We start from the raw sequence: 17,709 nt of genomic DNA, 5'->3' as shown, positions 1-17,709 counted from the left end.
GTGTAAAAATAATTGGTGTTCGGCTTAGTTTGTTTCAAGTTATTTTTTGGTCTCCTTATTTCCCTTCCTCTCTTTTGTCATCCCACCCTGGCCCCCTAGGCAACAGAAAAATAAATGTCAAAGGGTTCAAACCACAGCTTTGTGCTGGCCTAGTTCTGTCAGTCATAGACATTTAGAGGTGTTCCCTGACCAGTGTACTTGCACTGGCAGAAGTGCCAAGGGTAGGTACATTTATACTTCAAAACTGCAGTGTAGCTTGTTGTGCTTGTGTGGGAGGGGGGTGTTTTACTACAGGGGTAATTAGCACTGCTTCTTTGGGACGCCTGCATCTGCAGTAGCACTCTGCTGGTATAATACACTGGTGTTGCTCTACTACAAAAGCACTCCCAGGAAAGACAGGCCTCTCATTTTGAAATTAAACTCTTGTGAAGTCAACAGAGCATACAAGTCAGGTACAAGGAGGAGGACCCCCTACACACACACACACACACACACACACTACTGCTGCAAGCTGAGTGCTGCTCAGAAGCCTGCATTGCCCGCTACTGGGAAAGGTTAGATACAGTTATCTCCTGTCCTCAGCGTAGAGATTTTTCAGGAAAGAAACCTGAGGTTACACAGGTAACTGGGGGATATTGTAGACACAGCTAAGCGGCTGAGCTGACAAGGGAGCAGGAGAGTGAAGGGTATGTAACAAACACCGGGAAGCTCTAAAGCTGTTTGGTGGAGGGTATCACACCTCAGATCCTGGGAGCAGAGGGCTCATGCTGTGGTGCTCCTAGAGGAGAGTGCCCAGGCACACAGTAGTGTGTTCCCCCGCCCCCAAAAGGACCAGAACCAGAGATCCGTGAGTAGGAGGACTGCGGCTGGGAAGGAGGACTATAGGGGATGAAGCTGCAGAGCCTGTGCTTAGATGTAGAAGAGCGTGGTACCTGACTGGGCCTGTTCTGTGACGTTGTGTGGTTGGTTACTGGGACACCACCCCCCACAGGCCAGGGAGTGCATCCCACCACTGCCCCTGTGGGTGCAGAGGCCACCAGCACCCCCTGCCAGCAACACGCTGAGAAGGCAAGGAGCCTGGAGACTGAAGTTCCCCTCTCTTGATTGGCCAGCTGCTGCCCACCTCTCAGCCGGCAAGCATGAGGATCAGGGTTTCATCAATGGGGGAGCCTCTTTCCTTTACTCCTGCAGGCATCCTACTAGGATGAGGTGATCTGCATTCCCAGGATCAAGGGAAGAGCCAGGCTGGTGCATTGATGCATGTTTCCCCTAAATATTTCTCCTGTTTTCTTACTGCAGCCATTTCCAAGGTGGGGCGGATGGACCATGGAGCATATAATAATAGAATCATAGAAAATAAGGGATGGAAGGGACCTCAGGAGGTCATCTAGTACAACCCCTTGCTCAAACCAGGACCATGCCCAACTAGATCATCCCAGCCAGGGCTTTGTTGAGACAGGCCTTAAAAACCTCCAAGGATAGAGTTTCCACCACCTCTCTAGGTAATTTATTCCAGGGCTTCATCACCCTCCTGATGAGAAGTTTTTCCTAATATCCAGCCTAAACCTCCCTCGCTGCAACTTGATGTAATGTAACAGATAATGTAATGTTACCTGTAATATAACATGTAATGTAACAGGTAAGAAGGGCATGAAGCATGTAAAGGAGTGCTGGCTTTCTCAACACGCAGCACTGGCACCTCTCCAATGTCCCATGAAATAATGTTCATTCCCTGCTGGTGCTCACCCATTTGCCTTTGCAGCACTGCATCAGGATGCAGGGGCAGATCCAGGGGGCATGCCCCTATTTGATGCCTGCTCCACACAAATGCTAGCTAAAACACTTAACTCAGAAGTGGTAATATTAATGCAGATGTAGAAATGACCAGCAGCAAAGTATCAGAGGCACCATCAAGATTCATGAGAAGGCGAAATTAAAGCTGAATAGAAACCAGCTGTAGAGTCACATTTTCATACACTACCTTTTTAAGTGGTTGGGTCTTTTTATAGCTCAATAGTCATTTTTAATGGTGTGATAATGACTGTGTGTATGGCTGATCTAAATTTATTGCATGATTCACCATTTAATTGTGTGAGACTTACTTTGCACTTGTGGCCTGTCTGATTTTGCAGGTGTGATCAGTCCAAATGTACTGTCAGATTCACCAGTGAATTGTATGATATATGTAACATGTCACAGGGGCCAAATTATTTTATTAATCTGAATAATAAACATACATTTAACTATAATGACTGCAGGACTAATAACATAATCTCTTTTGACTATTTTTGTCTAGTTTATGTTTTTTAAAACCTTATCTATAATCTAGCAAATCAGTGCACATTTTAATGGTTATATTTGATCTTAAACTGAATAATATAGCACTAGCCCCCTAGCATGTTAGTAAAGCTTCTAGTTTCTCTTTAAGTGGCAAGAAATGTGTGTTATGTTATATGTGATGAGATGCCACACCATCTGCACCCTTTTCAAAATCCTAGATTCTCCCATGTCAGGGTGCAGCATGATACTTGGGAATTTCAGGAAAACTATTACCTTGGACATCTGGGATCTAATCTTTACATATGTTAAGGGGGAGAAAAATTCCCAACTCAGGTTTGGAGCCAAGAGCAACCAATCCCATTTAGTAGCTTCACATAATAGATTCCATTGCCCTCCATATTATAAAGTGTGAGTAATTCTGATGAAAACTTTGAAACTGCTTCCAGAGGGCGCATCTATAACACATGTTCACATCTACCATATTCAGTCTCTGGATGCATTTTGCAAGGTGGGTATAAGTCAACCAGAGAGCAGCTTTCTCACCTGAAGATCACATGGATCGCAGGGTAAGCAGATTCCTCTTAAAGTCATAGACAATTTTTTGACCATTTCCAAAAAGGCAACCTCAGGGGCACCATCGGAAGATTTCCTGACACCTCCAGGTTTATTATGAATGCCACCACAGCAGATTGACTAACGAGGCTTCTTTCTCTGATACTTGGAAAGGAGCATCTCTCCTATATCCTGTTATGCCTACCTTTTTCTATAACAATCTCCCAGTGCATCCACCCATGGATTTCTGAGACAAATAATGTACTCAGGCCTTAGAAATGTCATTTGTTCCATACTAAAGCACTTACGGTCACTTGTGATCAAATGTGGTGGTCCATGTTGTATGATAACAATGGAGGAATGCTAGTGTAAAAGAACAGTTTGAAATATTTGATTTTTGAAAGCTTAATTTATAAATTAAAGATATTACAACCAAGTTTGTTCAAGGAATATCAATGTGGGAAAGATCTTTTCCCCTCTCCCCTGATTTAACACTATTCCTATGCTTTTTAGAGTGACATTGGGTCATTGTTCACCTGCCACTTTACGAGGAAAGGCTGAGGCAGAAGCAGCCTGCAGGTTGGACAGGGGCCAATTAAAAGGCACCTCAGCAAAAGGGGACTGAGCTTGAAGCATACAAGCTTAAGGCCCTTGATGGTTAGGGAGTTTAGCCCTAGGAGCCAGAGAGAGAGGAGCTCCTGGAAGAACAGCTGAGCTGGGGTAAGCAGCACAGAGCCTGGGACCACAACAGACCTGAGAACAGGGGCAGGTGAGACCATAGCCTGGAGAGACTGGCCTTGGAAGAGATTGGCCTGGGAACAGGAGTGGGTGAGCTCACAGTCTGAAGGCTGGAGCCCAGGAGTAGGGTGAAATGTGCAACTGGAGGGCCCAGAGAGTGGAGTATGGGGCTGGAGGGCCTGAGCCCAGAGAGATGATAGTGTCTGTAGGGCCTGGGAGCCTGGAGGTCTTGTGGACCCGGGGGGACAGCTGTCAGAAGGGTCTGGGAGGCCAGAGGTCTCACTGGTCCAGGAGCAGGACCAGGGCTCAGAGATGAGTTGAAGGATGAGCAGGACCACAGCTGGAGGCTAGTGGGGCCAGACCAGCCTAGGAGTCTCACAACCTAGGAGCAGGGCCAGAGAGGGGCCAAAGACTAGGGGTCACAGCCAAAGACCAAGAGGGGCTGGGAGCTCAGGAAGGGCATGTGTTGGCATATCTGTGAGGCATGGGAGTGGGTACTGGAGGGGGGTAGAGAATGGAGCCCACATAGATGGCCCTTAAGACAATGACCACTGGCACCTGTGACTTATAAGAGTAAGACAAGGCTTGGGAAGTCCTTGGGCAGCCTCCCTTTCCTTAAAAGTTAATAATAACATCAAGGTGTGGTGGGTGACTGAAGGAGAGTGCCCAAAGGAAGCCAGGTTGGTGAGGGCTGAGCAGCCATCAGGGGCATTGTGACCCCCTGGGGAGACTTCATTTTGCAGTTTACCTCTTTGTTCAGGGTTAAATAGCTATCCCAAATACACGTAAAGGGAAAATGGAACAGGGAAAGGTGCTCCATTTAAAATAAAATTAAATTTAAAAAGAGTAAAGTATCCCCTTCTCCTTGAAAAACCCTAGAGACAAAAAGAAAGCCAAATAGTGGACAAACCTCAGTGTAGAAAGTGAATTGAACAAGGTTTTTGTAGTCACTATCATGACCTTCCCAGCCCCTTCCAAGAATTTGTGTATTTGTGAGCATACCCCAGGCAAACACTATCATGCCCTGAACTGAAAATACCCTCTTTAGGTCCTAGTCCAGGTGCCTGTAGTCACTGGCTTCTGGCTCATAATTAACTTGGCAAAAATGAAGATCAAAGATTCAGGCAAACTCAGCTTGCACTACAGCTGCCTGAGATCTAACCAGCTGGGAAGCCTGCCAAGTGGAGGAGAAAGGGAGGTAAGAAACTGTTTATGGAGCAGAAAGATAAGAGCAAGGAGGGCAACAAGGAAAGCCTGAGAAACCAGACCCAGGAGGTTGTGAAAGTGCACTAAAAGGGAAGGACTTGGCAAAGCTGCTGTGACTTCTCCTGAGAGGATGCAGCTAGTGCCCTGATCTATTAACTCCATATCAACAAGATCCAGCAGGTTTCTTAAGAGCCACTGCAATCCCTTCCCAGAGAAGCTTTAGCATTAATGGCCCTTTCTTTCTGTCTGATGTCTCTGTATCCAGAGAGTAAAAAAACAGTTCCTGAGGACTTGCCCTGTGTGGTCTAGTCTAGGCTCTTGCAAAACTCGCACTTCTTTCAGCAGGAAATATTAGGGCTGTCAGGAATAGGCTTTCAGGGTTTTTCCTCCTGGCCCTTGGACAGATGCAAGACCTCATGCTATTGTGTTCATTTATATTGGTAAAAACTATAAGCATCTCTTAGTGAGTGGAAAGAACAGAATGGAGTAATTCTGAAAAAGCCAGTCATTTGGGTTAGCTAATGTCTAACACCATGTAGTAGAAAATATACTGTTTCTATTGGACTATGAAAACCTAAACTCCATAATTATACATAATTCTCTCTCAAAACTGTTAATGCCAGACAATGCATTTTAGATGGTGAACACCACAAACATCTAGATAAACCCAGTATCATTTTCCCCACAGTTCAATGGGGTTACAGATATTGTTCTGTATTCTAGGAGCAGGTGATGCACAGAACATTGATAACCTGGCTCTTCAGAAGTTACTGCAGTGACTAAACTGCTGTATGAGTTCAGCTTCTAATTTAATTAACTGCACTTTTAAAATAAAGCTGTAGTTCTTACTAATTTAAATTGACTGTAAATTTGCTCTCTCATGAGGCATTGTTTTTTGGGTAGCCTCACTCTCTAAACAACATTTAGGGTGGATGGGAGAGTGTTCAGAACAGTGATTCTCAACCAAGGTGCCACAGCACTGTTAGGTTTAAAAACATGATTCACAGGATAAACCTGAAGATTTCAAATTGCTCTATTATTTTTCTGTAAGCAAAAAAGAGTGAAAACTAAGAGCCAGCACACTTCAAGGGGGGACCTCAAGTCTAAAAACGTCGAGAACCATTGGTTTAGAATAACCAAAACAAAGTTTATTTTATTTTCTATTACCTAGTTCATTTGTGCTTCATCTTGTTTCCTTTTGGTGTGTGTATATCCAAGCATGTCCTGATGAAAGGGGATGACATTAAGCTATAGAGAACATTAAGCTGGGATAACAGTCTCTGTGGGTAAGGCATGAGTTGGTTCTTGTCTCTGCTTTTGACACACTTAATGAGGCAAACCCAAGATGAATGGATCTCTGAACCGGGGGGAGGGGGGTGTTAAATGGAATCATTAGGGGCTGGGACAGAGTGTATCTCCTTCCCAACAACAATCTCTTAACCCTTCTCTTACAGCCTACTGCCAGTAAGAAGGAAGAGGATGCTGTTTGGGAAGATTTTGTCACCCAGCAGCCTATGAAGCTCGTCTCAGGTCTTCTCTGCTTCCATGGGGAAGGGGTGAGGTTACTCATGTCACTTATCTGGCAGGAAGAGCAAATATCTGGGTATGGAAGATCGTGGTTCATTCTGAAGGACCATTCTTATACCAGTATCTATACCAAAATCAGAAAGTACACCATAGTTAGAAACTGGAGAAAGTAATAAAATGAAATTCTAATATGAATATGTGAGTGACTGTATGAGTCTTCGGGTTGCTTAACTAAGCTAATAAGATGTTGGTGCTGCTACAGGCTACTTAAGGGTGAAAGGATGAAAACCATTGGTATTATAGCTATTGATCAGCAATATGACGGTGCTGTAGAATGGCAGTTCTCAGAAACCTTCTGATCAGGATGTTGGTTCTTTATTCCCAATTCCTTGTTCCTTAATTCAAAACTTTCAAAAAAATTAATATACTTTAAAATACTATAGAATATGTCATAATTTGTGATGGTTGCCCACAAATCATAATAAAATATGACATTCAGTAACTCTAGCATGAAACTTCTAGAAATAAAATAAATAATGTTGAATTCAATTTCTAAAAATGCTTCACAGCTCATCCCAAGAGACATGCTTCAGTAACCAGGGGAGTCGGGGACCTGCCCCACCTACAGTTCTGTCTTTCAGTGGCATGATGCCATATGATGCCTCCCAGGTCATTCAGTTCCACCATGGCATTTGAATAAGGAATGTGGGTTTGACTGATGTCAGTAATCAAATCTGCCTTAAGTTGATCCATGTGACATTTTCCTATGATTGAGCAACTCTCCTGATGAGCCCAGGGACAGGCTACTTTCTCATGAAGCAAATTTTGTCATTTCCATTTAGTCAAAACTGAAATCTATATCAAGAGTCATGCTCCTAGTTGAACAGATTGGCAGAGGGAATGACATATAGTAGCAGAGTGCCAGTCAATATGGCACTGCTTGAACCAAAGCTTGTCCCAGCTCCTTCAGGAGCGTCTTCTGGTCACAGTGACATGTCACTTGGGATGACCCAAGACAGCAGTTAGCAGAGTTCCTAATCAAAGGCCATGCTTACAGTGGACTGGACTAGGGAAGTGTCCTGTGGCAGCCTGCCAGCAAGGTTTGGTTAAGGCCATGCTCTGTCCTAGATTCTTTAGGAATGGCCCTGGTCCCAGCAATATGCCACTTGGGGAAACCCCTGAGAGTGTTTTATCCTGCATTGGATTCAGTACCAGTGGTATAATTTCTGTGTTTCATCACAGAATACAGCAGAATTTAATATTTTATTGCAACTACTGGTAGTAATGATCACAAATGAGTGTGAAACAAATCCCAGTTCAGCTTGCAGTAATGATTTATCTCCACATTAATGATTCAGAAACTCCTTTTGCATAAGGAACTAGAAGCTAGGAATAAAAAAACAACTTCCACCTCATGACCCCAAGTCTGCTATCCCCATTCTCACAAAAGCCTCCAGAGTGGGAACTGTAGTACCTGGCTCATTCCAGCCCAGCAAAAACAGCATGAGTCAGACCCAGGAAGGGAAACACCCAGCTGCTGTCCTGCCTTGTCTAGATGTAGTGTATTCTTCAACTTGAAGAACTGAGCACACCCTGTTGAACGGCTCAGTGGGAGCCATGGCTGCAGAGAGCCCCGTGGGGAGTCTCCAGCATGAAGCTACTTGCTCCATCTGCCTGGAGTTCTTCAAGGATCCGGTGATTCTAGACTGTGGGCACAACTTCTGCCGAGTTTGTATCAGCCAGTGCTGGGATGGCTTGGGTCCAAACTGCTCCTGTCCCCAGTGCAGACAAGTCATGCCACAGAGAAATCTCAGGCCAAACAGGCAGCTGGCAAACATTGTCAAAATAACCAAACAGCTGAGTTTACAGGCAGCCAAGGGAGCTGGAGAGGAGAACATGAGAGGGGGAAGCCAGGAGGCTCTGCACCTGCTTTGTGAAGAGACTCAAAATGAAGAGGTGTGTGACAGATGCCACACTCACACTGTTCCAGCTGAGAAGGTTGCCCAGGAGTACAAGGTAGGAGTTCTTGGTTTGCTGTGCTCTGAAATCCATGGGTCTTAATGACAGCTTAATTTCCACACAACTTGCCTGTCGCACTCCACTTCTCTCTCCTACAGCTGTGAGTGAAAGCAAAATCATCAGCTCTGTAAAGCCTTTACAGTATGGTAGAAGTGATAACCAGAAATGTACTTTTTTTTTTAATGTAGCCAGAGAGCAGGGCGGGAAATGAAAACCTTAAAGAAGTCTAATATGGGAAACATTATTCTGATGTAGGGACACCTTTTCTGAAGGATTTCCCACTGATGGAAGGGAATGTTCTATAGAATGGAAGTTCTTAGATGATCAGTGCAAAGTAAATCAAAAGAGCTGCTGGCTCATGTATGTGACAATGGGCAGATCTAGGATTTTGAAAAGGGAAGAACAGATGATGTGGTGCATCGTCATCATTATATATAAAACAACACATGCTTTTTCTCCAGTTAAAAAGAAACTAAAAACTTTACTATTAAGCTAGGGGCCTAGGGCTGTATTATTCAGCTTAGAATCAAAGAAAAAAAATAATTGGATTGGAATATGCGTTAACTTGCTATATCATACATTACATAACAAAGTAGGGAAAATAATCAAGAGTTGTAGTCATTAGAATTAAATGTCTCTTATTCAGATTCATAAAACAAAATCTAGCTGCCTTGACAGTGTATCCAATGCTTCACTGAAAGCTATTTCCTCACTTGTATTAATGTTCACCTTAATTAATGTTCTGCACCTGAGTTAGTATTCTAGTAGGGCCGTGCGAGGCTTCGGACAGGGCTCTGGATCTGGAGAAGCTTTGGACACTTAGGCATCCAAAGCAGCATGTCTGGATCAAAGCACTGGCTTCGTTAGGCTTCCTGAAGTGGTTCAGAGCTTCCAAAGCACTTTGGAAAAGCTTCAGAGCCGCTTTGGAGATCCAGCCATTGGGTATAATAGGGAAACAATGAAATATTTATAACTTTGGTTTTTGTCTGATTTGGATGAAATTTGCAGGGATTGTAGTCTCTGCTAAGAGTGTGAAGCCTGCCAAGTTTCAAGAAGGTCAGTGCAGGGATTCAGGAGGAATTGCACCCCAAATTCCTGAAAACAAAACTGATGTTACATGTATGTGTTACATCACAGGGGGGTGAAAACTGCAGGGATGCTGGCCCTGGATAAGGCCACAAAGCCTGCCAGGTTTCAAGAAGATCAGTGCAGGGGCTTGTGGGGAGCTGTACCTCAAGCTGTGGACAAGCAAAACTCATGCTGTGGGTGACACTGTGCATGTTAAGGCACAGCAGGGTGAAAGCTGCAGGGAGGGTGGCCCCTGCTGCAGCCACAAAGCCTGCCAGCTGTGGAGGAGATGGGTGCAGGGGTTCTGGCTTCTGGGGCTCTGCACCTCTAGCTGCTGACAGGTAAAACTGGTGCCATGGGTGCTTGTGGGACTGACTGTCTCCATCTTGGGGCATGGGAGACACTACTGCAGGCCTGGCTGCTAAGTTGCTGTGTTACCAGTTACCAATCCAATCATGATTCACTCAGGGACCAGCTCAATACACAGGACCCAGCTAATGTAACCAGTTAATTACTATCAATTAACACCTACAAAAGCAGAGACTAAGGAGAGGAAATAATCAATACAGACAATCAACTGCCTGAGACAGCTGCACATGCACCCATGGCACAAGTTTTGCCTGTCAGCAGCTAGTGGTAAAGGGCCCCAGGATCCCCCTGCACCAACCTCCTCCACAGCTGGCAAGTGGTGTGGCCGCAGCAGGGGCCACCATCCCTGCACCTGTCACCCCGCTGTGCCTTAACACACGCAGTGTCACCCATGGCATGAGTTTTGCTTGTCTGCAGCTTGAGGTGCAGTTCCCCCCCAAACCCCTGCACTGATCTTATTGAAACTTGGTAGGCTTTGTGGCCTCACCAGGAGCCACCACCCCTGCAGTTTTGACCTCCCCGGCCCGTGTTGTAACACATACAAGTGACATGAGTTTTGCTTTCAAGAATTTGGGGTACGGTTTCCCCCCAAACCCCTGCTCCAATCTTCTGGAAACTTGGCAAACGTCATGCTATCAGCTGGGGCTACCACCTCTGCAGGTTTAATCCAAATCAAAGTAAAAACAATAAAGTTATAGATATTTCATTGATTCCCCATTATACCCTATGGCCCAATCACCAAGGCGGCTTCGGAGCCACTTCGGCCGGATTGAGGTGGAAACCGAGTCCGGAGCTCTGGATCAGATCACTGCCATCCGAAGCGGCCAGATCTGAACCCAGATTGGATTGCTGCAGACTCACACAGGCCTAGTTTCTAGCTAGTTAGAAAACAGTCTGCAGGGCTGAGAAAAAGAAGCTACCTTACCAGGAGCAGCTTACAGACAGCAGAATTGTAAAGCAAAGAACAGCTTGATTAGTGGAACCACTGAAGACCACTAAAGAAAAGAGAGGGTCCTTAACACCTGTGGAACGAAATGTTTTGAAGAAATCTGGTACTTTATGATGATGATGATGAGCCATGAAGTCTTTTGACTGTTACTGCTGCCTCAATCAAAATGCTGCTGCCACTGCCAGGCAATTTGTTTTAAACTTTGGGTGGAGCAGGAATCGAATGAGAGGTGCAACTGCACCAGTGCACCCTTCCCTGGATCTACCCTTGTATGTGACCCTGTTGCCTTAGAACATAGAAGGGGAAGTGATAACTCCTTATTATTTATTTCTGTTCCCATATCTCCTGGCTGTTATTGCATCTGTAGACTCCAAATAAGATGTAATCTGGGTCAGGCTGAGCACTGGACACAAGCAGACTAAGATCCTGGAGCAGCTGAGTATCTAAATGGAGGAGATAGACAGGAAGGAGCCAAAGGCTGAGGGAGAGCCAGGTCACACAGTGGGGTGGAACCCAAGTGCTCCAAGCCCAACTCCTGTGCCCTGACCAGTAAACCATGCTGCCTCCCTTGCAGCACCAAACACTGATAAGGTACCTGTGGGAGAAAGGAAAGCTTCCAGGGTAAGAGGTCCCATGCCTGTCCAGGAGATGAGGCTTGCATGGGGATGCTGAATTCCTGGGTGGGTCCATGGGGGGTTAATTCAGCTGCCCAACCTATATGCAAGAGCTCACTGTGCTAAAAACTGTGAGCATCCCCACACCTGGCCTTCTACAGATAGCACACTATTCTGCAAGGACACATGCATCACATAAGCTATGTTGTCCAGAGTCTCTCGCTCCTAGCAGGGTCACCCATGGTGAGCAGGGCTGACAGGAGGTTCTAGACAAACCATAGACCAAACCCCAAGTACTCAACAATGCATCAGGGGGATGTCAGGATGTCAACCGCTGTAAAGATGGAAGAAGGCTGCAGCGAGATGGAGGTCTCCTGTCATCTAGGGTTCTCCCTTGCCACTGGGCTCAGATCTCCACCTTGTCAAGATTGTGTGGTTGATGTTTTTGCACTCCAGCTCCTTCACATTAAACAGTCACATGCAGGCTACCACAGCAAACATGTGTTACATGGGATCCCAGCAAAACCATCCACTAAGTGATGCTGAACTATGGCAACCTGAATGGATTTTTACATGTGTGGATAAGGACTTGAACTAGCTACAAAGGCATATATTTGTCCTCCCCCTGCTGCCACACAGCCTAGTCCTTGGAGTCTCCCATAGCTCACAGCCTGACAGCATAGCTCCCCAGAGGGCACTGCACTGTGAAAGCTTAGGGCTGCATTTGGGGTAACTGTAACCCTTCCCAACACTAATCAGCATTGCCAATGGCTGCAATTATACTTAAACCAGTTGCTTTCAACCAGTATAACAACTAAACATTTCAGATCAGTGGGAGTTATGTGTTTGAGCTTGTACATTTATCCTTTGTGGTACCTGGGACTTAAATCACTTGATTAGGTAAGTCTGCCTGAAAATGGACTTGTTTCCCCACCAGATGAAATATACCTATGGTTCACCACCCTGTAATTCCAGTCTCCTACTAGGGTAACATGATCCAGTAAAAGGACCAAACAGTTTCAAACACTCCTGCTTTCATTAGTAGGATTTTATTTCCTGAGTACCTGTGAGGGCACAAAACTACTGCATTCTCCAAGTAGCTCTAGAGCCTTGGGGCTTTGGTGGAAAAAATAACCCACAGAGATCTACTTCCAATCAAAATAAAATCATCCAAATAATCTATGTTTATTTAGGAAGAACTTCAGACCTATTTGAAGACTCTAAGGGAAGACAAAGAAAAGCTCCTTGGACTGAAAGTGAATGGAGATGAGCGAATCCAGGAATATCTGGTAGGTGGCTGTTGTCTGACCCAAAGGCTCTGGCCTCATTAAAATGACAGAAAAGGATTTGGCAAAAGAATTAAATTGTTAATTGCTAAGGACTTTTTAAAGGAATAGAACATCATCCAAAAAAACTAAGAAAGTAGAACAAAAGCTTTTGCTTGATACAAAGTAGGGCTTGGTAGAAAACAAGATAGCACAGGAATGTGCTGGTTTTGGAATGAAGACTTTGTATTTTAGGTAAACAGATATCATAGGAATCAGGAAGGTATGGCTGGAAGGCACCTCACAAGATCACCTAGTCCAGCTCAAGGCAGGATCAGCCCTGACTTAAACCGTCCCAGTCAAGTGTCTAAACATACTTTTGAAACTCCAAGCACGGAGATTCCACTACCTCCCGAGGGAGCCTCTTCCAGTGCTCGACCACCCACAGAGTCAGAAAGTTCCTCCTAATCTCCAACCTGAATTTCCTCTGCTGCAGTCTGAGGCTCGCTCTTCTAGTCCTGGCCCCCACAGCCACAGAGAGAAGCCCACCTCTATCCTCTATAATTCTCCTTCAGGTACATGAAGACTGTTAACGCACTCAGTCTTTTCATCTCTAGACCATATAACCCTACCTCTTTCAACCCTGCCCCATAAGTCTTGTCTCTGAAGTGTCTGATCATTTTTTTTGTTGCCTTGTGCTGGACTCTTTTCAATCCGTCCACATCCTTCTTGAAGTGTGAGGCCTAAAATGTGAAAAGGGCACCCTGGGAGAGCTTGCATTTTAGTGCCCTTTCTTTGAGTTTAAGTATGTAGTAGCATTAGTGAAAGTTTCAGAAATGGAGCCCGGGGGAGCTACTGGGCTGAATCGGGAAACTTGCTTCCCCATGGGCAAACACCACTCCTGCTGTGAAGGAATAAGGCAGGTGGACTGGAACAGGTGCCACCCTGCCTGCACATGCGGTGCCACCCTGCCTGCATGTGTCTGGCCTGGTTTCCTCCTGAGCAGCAGCTAGACGCTGCTTCTCTTGACCTGGGGCAGGGATTGGTCAGAGCAGGGTGAGGCGGAGAGGGGGTGAGTGCTGCTGTGAGTGTGGGCTGCTCACACATGTGTGCATATGGGACACCCCCTTGACCATAGCACCCTGGGCAGTTGCCCATGTTGCCCACCCATAAGGCCAACCCTGGGGATAGTTCACTTGTCTTAGGGTGGTGCCCCTCTGACCATGGCACCCTAAGCAGTTGCCCATGTCACCCGCCCAGAAAGCAGGCACTGGAGATAGTCCAGTTGTCTTGGGTATGTCTATATGATGGTGGTACCATGCCCTGGCTGGATTGCTCCCATCAACCCTTGACCATCTACTCCTGCTCACATGGTCCAGACCCAAAGATGCCTTGATGGGGCCTCTTTGGAGAGGTTGCTCTCCAGAGTGGCTAGGGAGAATGTATTCAATAGTTCTGTGGCTGAGCCACACTGTCGCTGCTGTGTAAAAATGCCCTTTGGGTCTGCAAGAAGTTATCTTTCCAGCACAGTCAGAACTTTTTGTTATTGGTTTACAGCAAAAGACAGAAGCTGAGAGACAGAAGCTTGTGTCTGAATTTCGACAATTGCACCAATTTCTGGGGGAACAAGAGAGACTCCAGCTGGACCAGCTGGGAGAGCTGGAGAAGGAGATCATACGGAGTCAGAATGAAAAGCTGTCCATGGAGATTTCCCGTCTCAGTGACTTGATCAGTGAGATGGAGAGGAAGTGCCAGCAGCCAGCAAGTGAATTCCTACAGGTGAGACTGTATTAATGACAGCCCAGAGCTCCACACAGGGAAGGAAAGGCTCCTGAGTTCTAGACACTGGAGTCCCACAATCAGAGATCAATCCCCACTTAACATTAGCTTAGACACCCCCATCACTCTGTGCATATTTATATCCATACTTGCATCCCTAGTATGTGGCATGCAAGACTCAGAGCCTCTCTCTCTTTCTTTCCTCTCTCTAGGATGTCAGAAACACCTTGAGCAGGTACATGGTTCCTCTCACCTCTCCTGGCACTGGGAAGGGGTAGCAGACCATGATACAACCACATCTCCCCAGGTTCTGCAGCACAATCGGAGGGGCAAGTCACATTCTGGATACAAGTCTCTCTGGAGAACTTAACCCCAAGGATCTCACTTTTTAGACAAACTCTGGGGTTCTCCATTCTGTTGGATGGATTATTACTAACCTAAAGTATTTCCCAGAGTTGCTATATACAAGGGGGTACTGGTTGCCCTAAGCATCTGTGTAAGGGGGCCCTTTATTGCTAGATCACTGTCTACAATTCTGTCCAAGTCCAGCAATAACTGAAAACTTCCTCTGGGACATGTTAACCTCAGATATTTTTCAGGAATGTTAACCTCAGATATTTTTCAGGAATGATAAATCCCCCAGGGGTTTTCTGGATGTTTTCCTTACAACTTTGCCCAGGTTAGGAATGACTGAGAATCTTTTACCAGGGCCTTGTCAGAGACTCATGTAAAATGATCTGAGGTAGGGGCTGTTTGATCCTCCAAGTGAACAGATGCCCACAACACAAAACCCACCAGAAATATGGGAACAAACTGACCATCTGAGCATGAAGGCCAAATGAGACTCAGCCATAGGGGCTTCCTCTTTGAGCCTCAAAGCTGGTCTGGTCTCTTCAGACCAGTGGAAGAATCTTTATAGGATGTTCTGGGGTAAGGTGGCCTCTTAGAACAGCGACTGTCACGAGCTAGGAATCAGACTAAATGATTAGAGTTCATTGACAGATGCAGAATTATGTTTTCCAGGTGCAAGAAGGGGAAGTTCCAGGAGCCACTGGAGATTCCCTCTGAGCTGAAAGCAAGACTTGCAGATTTCTCCCAGAAAAATGTTGGCCTGAAAGAGACCCTGAGGAAATTCAAAGGTACCAAGAAGAGCTCTGAGAGGGAAAATGGGGATGAGTCTCTGGGACTGTGGGAGAAAATGGGCTCTGGGCAGTGGGTCAGTGGCTGGATTATTTATAAAAAATATAAAGGTGATGGACTGAGCAAGTGTAGTCAGGGCCTAGACATTAGACTAGCTCACATCCTTTGATTTCAGAAATGTTACTGAGGCTGAAATTTAGCAAAATGGCCTACTGAATGCTTCACTATAGCTCTCTGGAGAGAGGCAGCCTCCTGAGGTGGCATCATAAATCACAGGCTATGGAATCTAATATCTGTGACCCTTTTCCCCTCCAGAAACTCTGCCATGTGACCTGGAGAAGAGAAGAGGGGAGCGTCTGGGCTCCTACACAAAGGGTAAGTGCTGGTGAAAGCTTCCCTTTAATGAACAAAATATTTCCATGAAAACAATCCTCTCCACCCCTGACAACAATGAGAAGCATTAGTATTGCCTGGCATGCAAGTAGCCTGAAGGCAGACTGTGTCATTTGGTTTAATACATATCTGCAGCCTTACCACTCACTTCAGAGGGGGAGTAGCGATTACTACCCTTCCAGCTGCTCTTGTCTTTTTTCCTGGCAGGAGAGGGCCAGTCCTGCCAGTTCTTCTCCACCCTCCTACCTTGTCAGTAAGCAATCCCAGGCTTCCCCAGTACAGCTGGTCACTGCTTTATGCTCTGTGAAGAAGCTGCCACCTCCTTTCTCTTTGGGCCTGAAATCACCCATTCCCACCTTAATTCCTACATAGTGCTGTTGAATGGCTCTTCCTCAGAACTTCAACCTTATCCTTGCTTCCCTTCTGCTTTGCTGTGCCTCTGCTATTGGGAATGGCAGCCCCAGCAGGGAACAGCGAGTGGCAGCTTCTAGAAACCAACAAGAAGCTGCAGAAGGATGAGGAACTGTAGAGCCATGTCAGTTTAATGTTGGGGTCCAAGATGGAGGCAGCTCTCTGGGGTCCAGAATGGCGCCAGCCAGAACAGGGCTATTGGATGTGGGAGGAATGACCCAGCTTGCTCCAGAGCTGATCTCTGCCACTGACATTGTGATTCTCTCTCCCAGTGCATGTGACTCTGGATCCAGACACTGCTCACCCTGATCTTATCCTGTCTGAAGATCAGAAAAGTGTGAGATGGGGAATGAGACGGCAGGATGTACCCGATAACCCGCAGAGATTTGACACATGGCTGTGTGTGCTGGGCTGTGAGGGATTCACCTCGGGAAAACATTGCTGGGAGGTGGATGTGGAGGTTGGTGGAAACTGGGCTGTGGGAGTGGCTAAAGAGTCTGTGAGCAGGAAGGGACGGATCAGCCTGGACCCTAAGGCAGGGATCTGGGCTATGTGGCAATGTGAGGGCCAGTACCAGGCTCTCACCACTCCTCGCACTCCTCTGTCCTTGAGCCAAGCACCCTGGAGGGTCCGGGTCTGTCTGGACTATGAAGGGAGGCGTGTAGCAGTTTTAGATGCTGATAAGGAAGTACCAATCTTCGTTTTCCCACCTGCCGCCTTCACTGGGGAGAGAATTTGCCCTTGGTTCTGGGTGGGGAGAGGATCCCGGCTTAGACTATGACAGGGAGACGTGTTCTGGAAAAGTATAACAGCTTAAGGCCTAGTCAGTTAGACCAGCAATCTTAGACCACCAAAATTGTACACAGTCGGCATGTCTACACATGAAATTAATGCGAAGCAATAAACTCTCGTACATTTCATGCTGGAATTTATTGCTCCTGGGTGCTGTGTTTACACGTGTTCGGGGACCACAGCACGTTGAGCCAGGTTGGACCAACCCCAGCTGTCAGGGGGTCAGCCTGGCAGCCCAGGTTTGCTTGGACCCAGATCAACATGCTGTGGAGGCATTGGCTGGGGCATGATGAGGGTGCTTCAGTGCAGGGATAGCCAGCAGGCAGCCACTGCACTGAAGCATACTTGTGCCTCAGCAGCACCTACACATGCATTGCTGCACAGTAAAGAACTCTGCTGCAGGATAGTACTTGTATTTACAAGTACTAATCTACAGAGGAGTTCATTTAGTTTATTGTGGCCTAATAGGATCACACATGTAGATGCAGAGACTTTGCTGCAGAGCTAATTAGTCAGTTCCACAGTAAATGCATAGTGTAGACATGTCTAGAGTATATGTTCATACTGCAGCCTTAGGTTTATTAATAATTATTAGTGACTTATGCAG

General features: G+C 46.2%; 1 protein-coding gene across 1 annotated transcript; it reads left to right on the top strand.

The window, feature by feature from the left end:
- Positions 1–7,920: 7,920 nt before the first annotated feature.
- Positions 7,921–17,091, top strand: LOC149852380 (zinc finger protein RFP-like). Its single transcript, XM_090028459.1, has 7 exons — positions 7,921–8,319; positions 12,516–12,611; positions 14,145–14,366; positions 14,579–14,601; positions 15,390–15,505; positions 15,822–15,881; positions 16,583–17,091. Exons 1-7 carry the CDS (start codon positions 7,921–7,923, stop codon positions 17,089–17,091), a joined length of 1,425 nt encoding a protein of 474 aa, XP_089884585.1.
- Positions 17,092–17,709: the final 618 nt, after the last annotated feature.

This window comes from Crocodylus siamensis, chromosome 15 (assembly GCF_052110815.1).
Source record: "Crocodylus siamensis isolate JL-2025a chromosome 15, ASM5211081v1, whole genome shotgun sequence".
Classification (NCBI taxonomy): Eukaryota; Metazoa; Chordata; order Crocodylia; family Crocodylidae; genus Crocodylus; species Crocodylus siamensis.
The sequence above is the reverse complement of the archived record's forward strand: the minus strand, read 5'-3'. Positions and strand labels throughout refer to the sequence as shown.